The sequence below is a fragment of the Passer montanus genome, unplaced genomic scaffold (assembly GCF_014805655.1).
Source record: "Passer montanus isolate IOZ18808 unplaced genomic scaffold, ASM1480565v1 scaffold68, whole genome shotgun sequence".
Classification (NCBI taxonomy): domain Eukaryota; kingdom Metazoa; phylum Chordata; class Aves; order Passeriformes; family Passeridae; genus Passer; species Passer montanus.
In genome coordinates, this window is record NW_024371926.1 from 405,896 (window position 1) to 414,874 (window position 8,979).

The following is an 8,979-nucleotide window of genomic DNA, read 5'->3' on the forward strand; positions in this document are numbered from 1 at the left end:
ACAAAGTGCTCCTGGAGAGCAGCCCTTGCTGTTCCTGGTCTCCACACTCCTGGCAGCAGCAGCACCCAGCCGATGCCAGGCATGGAGCAGCACCGACCTGGCAGCAGAGGAGGCTCAGATGCCCCTCCAGGTGATTTTTTGCCACTGTAAATGCCCACAGAGAGTTTTGGCTCTGCAGCAGCTGCCTCGGGCTGGTAGCAGAGTCCCAGCCACTGAGCACAGTGGATTCCCAGACCCCAAGGCAGCCACACCGAGTGTCTGCCCCAGTCCCTCCGTGTGTGGAATGCTGGGCAGGTTCCTCCAGGCTGCAGCTTCCAGGCCCACTGGCAGCCAGGAATTCTTGGGGCAGTGCTGCCATCACCCTGCCAGCCCTGGGCACCCTGTCACCACTGTCACCCTGCCAGCACCCGCCACCAGAACACAGGCAAGAGGAGACCAAAGAACTGACACCGTGATTCTTTTAATGCAATTGCTCCTAAAATGCAGCTTTAAGGTGACTTGGAATGGTCAACAATGAGAAATAAGGGATGGCTTTGAGCTCTGCAGTGTGACCATGTGGCACCTCTGCCACCAACACCCACCTGCCACTGCTGGGCCACTGCCATGCCTCTGACTGCTCTTATAGACACTTCACAGGGCACCTGTCACACGGGGCATCCAAAGGGATTCTCTGGGACAAAAAAGGGACAGGGTGAGCCATCCAGTGCCAGATGACCCTACACTCCCCCAGAAAAGCCAAACAAGAGCAGCACAAGCAGCGGGGTGCTCCTTCTCACCTCACATTCAGGCATCAACCAACACAAATTCTGGAGCTCACAAGGACCTCGAGGGGCTGTGCCTTCATGCTATGTAAAGTGATTTGGGAACCCAATGCTTGACTGTGTTCTTTAGCTCTGGGTGGCAGAGGAAGCTGATGCTCCAATGTCTTGCTTTTTATTATCTAATACTTATTTATGTATTTATTTTTAAGAGCAGCAAGTGCCACAGGTCAAGTTAAGTGGGAAATTCTACTTCTAGCCTGAACACCAGTGAGAGAGAACAAACCCTGGCACTGCCTTCACACCTTGCAGCCTTTACATCCTCAACAGCAGAACAGAACCTGAAATGTGTTTAACACCTCCCAGCCTGAGTTTGGTCCTCACTCCATGACTCCCCCTGCAGCCCTGGGCTGTGCCCACTGTGGAGCACCCACACCATTTTAGCCACTCTTTCTCCATGTTAAATAGTTCCTACTGCTCCACTGCAGTTTGACCTCCTCCCCTCCTGAGAGGGGAGTGGTGAGGCTTCTAGGGGAGGGACAATAAAAGGCATAGGACTCTCAGATTCCTGAGGTGCCAGGGCCCCCTGAGCAGAGCAGCCCTGCCCCGGTGCCAGCAGCTGTCCCCAGCCACCCCTTTGGATCAAGCATGCATTTCTCAGTGACTTCAGAATCAAGTGCAGGAAGCCAGTTTGATCTACAGAAACACTACACACATCTCCAAATGGATTTTAAACACCTCATTTAAGGAAGGATAGGGTTTAGCAGGGAATCAGTGGGCTCTGGTAGCTTGGTCTCCAATTCTGGCCCTCCGACACCGATGCAGATGTGAAAAGACCGGAGCTCTCCTGGAGTCTGAGCAGCTCTTCTCACACAGCCCAGGTCACAATTGGAAACTGAGCTTAGGAAGCCCCCAGGGGGAGGGAAAAGGACATCACCTGATGAAAAAGCTTCAGAATGAACCTGGGAAATAAACAGCAACCAGACAATCATCTTCTACAGAGGATGGAAGTGAGAGTAGAAGAAAATAACATCTGAGACAGTCAATGAGTCAGTCTGAGTGTGCAGGGGCAGGAGATCCCTATGGATCTGTGAGGAAAGCTAATGGCCAAACCCAGCTGGTCCCTCCAGTCCCCAGGGAGATGGGGCTGTGGTTCACTCTTCCCCAGCTGGAAGGTTGTCTTCAATCCTCCTGATAAATTTCATCCGTATTTCTGTGACGCTGTCGCCCTTCAGGGTGTCCTGGACAAACTTCACATCGACAGCCATCTGCACCTGAGTGAGGGAAGAGCAGAGAGGAGCTGGTAACTCCCTCCTCACAGCAGCTTTTCCAGGGACTGAATGATCCTGGAGCACCAGCTTAAGGGCTCTAAGGGCATGACATGACATACAGGCTCTACCTAGTCCTAAATTTGAGACACAGCTGTTCTCCTGTCCCAGCCAATTCCCAGCTAACCCAGCTGGTCCCTCCAGTCCCCAGGGAGATGGGGCTGTGGTTCACTCTTCCCCAGCTGGAAGGTTGTCTTCAATCCTCCTGATAAATTTCATCCGTATTTCTGTGACGCTGTCGCCCTTCAGGGTGTCCTGGACAAACTTCACATCGACAGCCATCTGCACCTGAGTGAGGGAAGAGCAGAGAGGAGCTGGTAACTCCCTCCTCACAGCAGCTTCTCCAGGGACTGAATGATCCTGGAGCACCAGCTTAAGGGCTCTAAGGGCATGACATGACATACAGGCTCTACCTAGTCCTAAATTTGAGACACAGCTGTTCTCCTGTCCCAGCCAATTCCCAGCTACGGCTCACAGCAGTTGCAGAGTGAGGATTTTGGAGCTTCATACAAACTCAGGGAGATGTGCTTGAACTTGGGTCATGAGCTGAAGGGGCTCAGGCACCACTCTAGACTTCAGCTGCCACACATGACAGCAGCCAAGTGCTCCTGCAGCTCTGCCCTTCTCCTGGGAATGTGTTTCAAGCCCGAAGCAAACCCAGGAGTCACGAACACAGACCAGAACTCAAGTATCTGCTGACACCTGGCTGTCCATACAGCCATCCCAAGGGAGGGGAGATGTGGCTCACCATTTCCAGGGCACCTCGCAGCACCCCACAGAGCAGGTTGGAGTAGATGAGGGTTGAGTGGTTGTCAGGGAGCTCCACAAAGTCCACCAAGGGGTTGTTTTCCAAGATCAGGGAGAACTCGTCACCCCCAGGACTCCAGTTGGTGATGCTTGGAGTGATGCCCAGGTACATTTTAAATGCAATCTGTTGTGGCAAACAGGAGGAACAAGAACAGGTGAGGCAACAGCACAGCTTTAATCTTTGTAAAATTACTCAAGGGGTTTTCAAACATTTCTCCTTTCCTCCAGTTCCCACCAGCCAGCAGTACTGGGGCTAAAGCTTTTTTTCCCCTCCCTAAAATCTTCATTAAACACTCAGAACAGTGCTGTAAGTAGCAAATATTCCATCCTCACATGCAAAACCCCCCAAAAAAACCTGACAAAGCAGTTCTTGGACATTTACCTTTGCTATGACATCTGCAGTTTCACGGAAATCGTGGCACCTCCCAACATTGGAACGGGCCAGGAAGTCCTCGATGAGCCGGACACCGATGTTGTAACCCCTGTGAAGGGACCACAGCAACAGCTTCAGAAAGACAACAAAGATTTATGAAAGAAGAGAGAGAAGAAGCAAAGTCTAATCTGAGAAATGTCAGTGTTAAGCAACTTCAGCCTGCCAGGGTTTTGCTCCTGGAGCAGCGCACAGGGATGTGGCTGTGATCCCTGCTGTGATCCTGGTGCCTGGTGAAGGCTGAGCTAGAACAGAGACTGGACAGATTTAAAGGATAAAGTAGGGATTTATTAGAAGGCCTCAATGGATTCACCTTGGGCAGCACAAGAGCCCAGCCAGGGCTACACCCAAGATGAACCAAAATGGTCGCCAAAAAACGGACAACTGGTCATGAGGTCTCTCACTTTTATAAGTTCTGCTCCATTTGCATATTGGAGTTAATTGTCCAATTACAACTTTAGGTTATGAAGTCCCATCCTTCTTATTTTTCTCTCTTCAGCCCATGTTGGTTATGCTCTTGGGCCTGAAATTTGGATCATTTGTCCTTGGTCCCCAGCTGGAGCACGAATTGTTTTGTCTGCCTGCTCTGTGAAGAGAGCTAATATGAAGCTCATATTAGCTTCATCCCCTAATATGAAGCTCAGAACCACACACTAAAGCAGCACAGAATCTGAAAAATACAAAAGCTAAACCTGAGGCACCAATCCCTGCTGTGATCCCTGCTGTGTTCCCTGCTCCCACACAGCTCCAGCAGGGCAGACCCACTCCCCCTGTGCATGCACTCACATTTTGTCCAGCTGCTTGTTGACATCGTCGTCATTCTCGTAGTCCTTGCAGAGCTGGGTCACCAGGGCACCGTAGGTCAGCGTGAACAGCTCTGAGTTCTGCACACAGGAAAAGAAAATTCACCCAACAGAACCTGCCTGGGCTCCGCTGCCTCCGAGTCCAGAGCTGCCACCCTGGGCACAGAGAGGGGAACGGGGACCTGCTGCCTCAAAGGAACCTGGTGCTTAATGAGGAGAGATCCCAGCTCCAGCTTAATGAGGAGAGATCCCAGCTCCAGCTTAATTAAGAGAGATCCCAGCTCAAATTTAATAAAGAGAGATCCCAGATCCAGTTGAATAAGGAGAGATCCCAGCTCCAATTTAATAAAGAGATCCCAGTTCCAGTTTCATAAGGAGAAATCCCAGCTCCAATTTAATAAAGAGAGATCCCAGCCCCAATTTAATAAAGAGAGATCCCAACTCCAGTTTAATAAAGAGAGATCCCAGCTCCATTTTAATAGAGATCCCAGCTCCAGTTTAATAAAGAGAGATCCCAGCTCCAGTTTACTAAAGAGAGATCCCAGCTCCAGCTTAATAAAGAAAGATCCCAACTCCAATTTAATAAAGAGAGATCCCAGCTCCAGTTCTGGCAACAACTTCATTCTCCTTGGAATGAGGCTTGGAGGAACCTGGTCTGCTAGAACGTGCCCCTGCCCTTGGAAGGGGGTGGAACTGGATGAGTTTTAAGATTCCTTTCAACCCAAACTATTCTGGGATTTTGGTGTTTTTTGGAACACCTCCTGGATAGCTGGAGGTGCCATGCCAGGGCCCTGAATTTACCTCAAGCACTGGGCTAGAGCTGAGATCTGACTCAAACTCTTCCCTGTTTCATGTCACAAGTGGGCAGTGCCTGCTCCAGCTCTGGTCCTTCCAACAGGCCCAAAATGCTCCTCCACCCAGGGATTTATGAAATTCTGTACCAAGAAAAAGGGCTCATCTGGTCCTAGAAAGTTGTACAGGCACAGAATTCACTTCACAGACTGAAATCAGCTCCTCAGACCCAGAACAGGCTCAGGGAGGCCAAGCCCAGGCCAGCTCAGCTCTCAGGTGCTGTGCACGTTCACTCTGGGACTGGCCAGGACCAAAGTCACTCATGTTTTCTTTGCACAATTCTCAGATTTGCAGAAAATTTGCAGAAAAAAGGGAAAAATTCTCCTCTCCCAGCCACCACCTTCAATCCTCACCCTCAAATGATGTCAAAGAGCATTTTTTGGGAGCCATTAAACCAGACCAGTGATTAAGGAGGTCATTAGAGGCTGCAGAACAAAACTCTGCAAAAGGAAGTGTTCTGGGGAACAAAGAAACCCCCAGCACTGGTTCCTGCTGTCAGTTTTGGCATGCAGAGGGATCACAGGGGCTGACCTGGGATCTGTCACCTACCATGAGCTGCAGAGAGGCAGAAGGTGAAATGAATGGCAAATACCAATACTAGAGAATGAAAGCAGCAGCAGGCAGGGAGGGAAAAGAGACAAGATCAGAGTTAAGTGACAACACAGATCACCATAAGTCCACACAAAGCCACAACAAACACACAGAGGAAACGCCCCCAAACAAACAGGAATTGGGTTTGTAGAGGACACAGGGAGTTCCAACTTGTCTTTTCCTGGATTAGGAAAAAATTCTTCCTTGTGAGGGTGGGCAGGCCCTGGCACAGGGTGCCCAGAGAAGCTGTGGCTGCTCCTGAGCCACTGGAAGTGCCCAAGGCCAGGCTGGACAGGGCTTGGAGCAGCCTGGGACAGTGGGAGGTGTCCCTGCCATGGCAGGGGGTGGGATGGGATGAACTTTAAGGCTCCTTCCAACCCAAACCAGTCTGGGATTCTGGGATTGCCACTCACAAGGACAAAAGGCTTCAGGCATGAAAACAGCCAGAGGGGCTGCTTGGAGCTGTTGCCACACTTTGGCTCTAAAGAACTGACATGTTATTTGGGGGTTTTACTTAAAAATTTGCTTTCCTCTTGGAAAACTAAAGGCTGGGCAATTCACATCGCTGGAAGGACAAGGGGGAAGTTCCTTTGGCTCAGCTGGGATCAGAGACTTGGCAGAGAATTTAACAGGCATGCAGAACAGGTAGTGTTGGTTTTAAGGGTTTCAGTTTCAGTCAAGACAGAGGTGGAGAGGGGATGGGGATGGATGGAGGGAATCCAGCTGTCCCCAGCCTGAGGTGCTGTCACCCTGTGAGGCCATGGCAGTGTCACCTGCCCCCATCAGCCCCAGCACACCCAGAGCTGATCTCACTTACTGCTGAAATGTTGTATTAAAGGAAACTTGAGCTGTTACAATAAGGCAAACTCCTAAATTCAGATTAGGACATTTTTTTTTTCGTTTTCAGCCCATTTGATGTAATTGAAGTGCCCAAAGCTTCCCCAGTATTTTAATTCTTTGCCACTGCAGAGCAGCGTACAATCTCCACACAATGCATCTGTTCTACGGCTATGGAAGTGTCAGAACTCCAGTGAATTCACACAATTATTTACTTTGTATTTAAGGAGCTGAATCCCTAGAAAAGAATCCCCTGGGGTGTGAAGAGGCAGGAGGGGGCAGCTAAGCCCGAACTAACCCCTCCTTAAGGCCAAAGAGGGAGAAGACCCCAGGTTTTATATTTTATTACTTGTGTTGCATTAAAAATTAACGATTCGACCTGGTTTGACCCAGAACTGGAGTCAGCTCTGGAGCTTTGGGCTCCATCTCTCAGTTCCGACTCAGCCGGGCTGGTAACGCGGAATGAGCAGGAGAGGGGAAGCGAGACACGCCAGGGACGCGTTTTGGGTGCGAACTTCCCAAAAACGGGAGCGCCCGGTGCCGCTGCTGGCCGCCCGGCCCCGCCGCACCGGCCGCTGCGGGCCGGGCCCGATCACCAGCCTGCGGCCCTGCCCGGCCGGTGACGGCCCGGTGGCCCCGGTGCTGCTCCCTCCGTGCTGCCGGCTTCCCGCAGGCCTCCCCGCGGCCCCCCAGCCCCGTGGGAAGGGGGCCTTTGCCGGGGCAGCTGGGCTGCACTCCTGCGCCCACCTTGGTCCCTCACTGCCTCGTTGGAGTAGAATGAATATCCCCAGCTGGAAGGGACCCACAAGGATCGAGGCCAGTTCCTGGCCCTGCACAGGACACCCCAGCAGTCCCACCGTGTTCCTGAGAGCATTGTGTGAACGCTCCTTGAGCTCTGCCAGGGCCAGGCCCTGTTCGTGTGCCTTCCTTGCCCGGCTCCAGGGGCTCGGCAGGGGCTGATTCCCGGGGAAAGGGCAGCCGGGTGGATGAAGCAAGCCCTGTGCTGGCAGGATTGGGCAAGCTCGGATCCTGCAGGCTGCAGCTCAGTGTGGAACACAAGCAGGTTTCCACACAGGCCCGCAAATGGCCCCACAGGAACAGGGCAAAGGACAGGGTGTCACAGAAACCAGCCTGGCTTGGGGCTGCTGGAACAGCAGGGAATGTTCCCTGGAACAACCCAGCTTCCCCTAACCCTCCCCAAGCCAGCACGGCCCCCCGTGCACCAGGTTCTGCTCCCAGAGTGTGCCTGGCATTGTTTACTTATTTATTTAATCTCCTGTTGTTTATTTCTTTATCCCATTATGTCCCTGTCCTGGGCCTGTCACTGAGGAGCGCTGAGCCCTGACCCGGCTGGGGCGGCGTGCTGGGGGCAGGACATGCTCTGGGCACAGGGGGACCGCCCCACTCCTGCCGGCTGCTCAGGAATGCAGCAGCTGGCTCGCTGTCCCCGCGGGCAGGAGCTGGGGAGGCTGCGGTGACCTGCTGGCATTGCCTTACATGGCTGCGTCCCCAGGACACGGCCAGCTGCGAGGCACCGGGGCTGGCACTGCGGCGTGGGGTGGGTGTCCCGGGCTGGGGGGCTGCCAGCAGCACCTCCGGTGTGTCACTGAGCTGATGGCAGGTCTGTGTCCAGCTCTGCAGTGCCAGGTCCCCTCCTGCTCCCAGTCCCAAATGCCACCTTGTGCTCTCCCGCCACGGTGGCCCCAGTGTGCTGGTGGCCAGTGGAGATCATTGAATCCTAGAACACGAGTTGGAACAAACCCACAAGGACCATGGAGTCCAGCTCCTGGCCCTGCACAGACCCCCCCAACAGTCCCATGGAGTCCGGCTCCTGGCCCTGCACAGACCCCCCAACAGTCCCACCCCGTGCCTGAGAGCGCTGTCCAAACCCTCCTGGAGCTCTGGCAGCCTTGGGGCTGTGCCCATTCTTTGGGCAGCCTAGGCAGTGCCACCCTCTGAGGAAAGAACATTTTCCTAATATTCAATGCAAGAAGGCAACGTGTCTCTGGTCACCACAGAGGTCCCTGGCAGTGTTCCTCTGTGGTGAGCTGGGGGCATGAGGGGCACACAGCCCGTGCTGAGCTGGGGGCATGAGGGGCACACAGCCCGTGCTGAGCTGGGGGCATGGGGGGCACACAGGGCACCCACGCTGCCATCTCAGTCCGTGCCGTGCCATAACGCCCGGTGGGCACAGGAGATCCTTCCCAGGCGGAGCCGTTACTGCTCCCCGGCCCCGGGCAGGCCCCGCTGCAGCCGAGGGCACCGAGAGCCGGTCTGACGGCGCCGGGCGGCTCTGCCGGTTCCCGCCCGCACACGGGAGATGCTCCGGGACACGGGCGGAACCGAAACGCCGCGATTTGTCCCCGCGGCGGGGCCGGGCTGCGCCGGGCTCGGGGCTCGCCGCCCTCGCACACAGACCCCGCAGCACGGGGTGAACCTCGCAAACCGGCCCGGCGGGCGGCCGGGACCGGGCAAAGCCCCGGGGCCCCCTGACCCGTCCCGTCCCACCGCGCTCCGCCCCGTCCGGTGGGCGCAGGCCCGCCTGCGGCGCGCTCCGCCCCGCCGCGCCCAGC

The 8,979-nt window shown here is 54.4% G+C and overlaps 1 protein-coding gene across 2 annotated transcripts; it reads right to left on the bottom strand.

Moving 5' to 3' along the window:
- Positions 1-440: 440 nt before the first annotated feature.
- TRAPPC3 (trafficking protein particle complex subunit 3) lies at positions 441-5,579 on the bottom strand. 2 transcript variants are annotated; one of them, XM_039729218.1, is made up of 6 exons: positions 5,528-5,579; positions 4,110-4,207; positions 3,276-3,375; positions 2,835-3,017; positions 2,221-2,374; positions 441-1,878 (listed from the first exon to the last, which is right to left on the bottom strand). In XM_039729218.1, the coding sequence occupies exons 1-5, from the start codon at positions 5,528-5,530 to the stop codon at positions 2,255-2,257; spliced, it is 504 nt and encodes a 167-aa protein (XP_039585152.1). In that variant the 5' UTR covers positions 5,531-5,579; the 3' UTR covers positions 441-1,878; positions 2,221-2,254. The 2 variants fall into 2 exon arrangements, with proteins under 2 accessions (XP_039585152.1, XP_039585153.1); XM_039729219.1 differs by having other exon boundaries at positions 441-1,871; positions 2,214-2,374.
- Positions 5,580-8,979: the final 3,400 nt, after the last annotated feature.

What these genes read in the sequence shown, in the direction of transcription:
- TRAPPC3 (XM_039729218.1), bottom strand. An exon ending in CTGCAGATGTCATAGCAAAG is followed by an intron (nt 3,018 to 3,275) that starts GTAAATGTCCAA and finishes TTGCCACAACAG; the next exon opens with ATTGCATTTAAAATGTACCT. An exon ending in TGCGAGGTGCCCTGGAAATG is followed by an intron (nt 2,375 to 2,834) that starts GTGAGCCACATC and finishes TCCCTCACTCAG; the next exon opens with GTGCAGATGGCTGTCGATGT.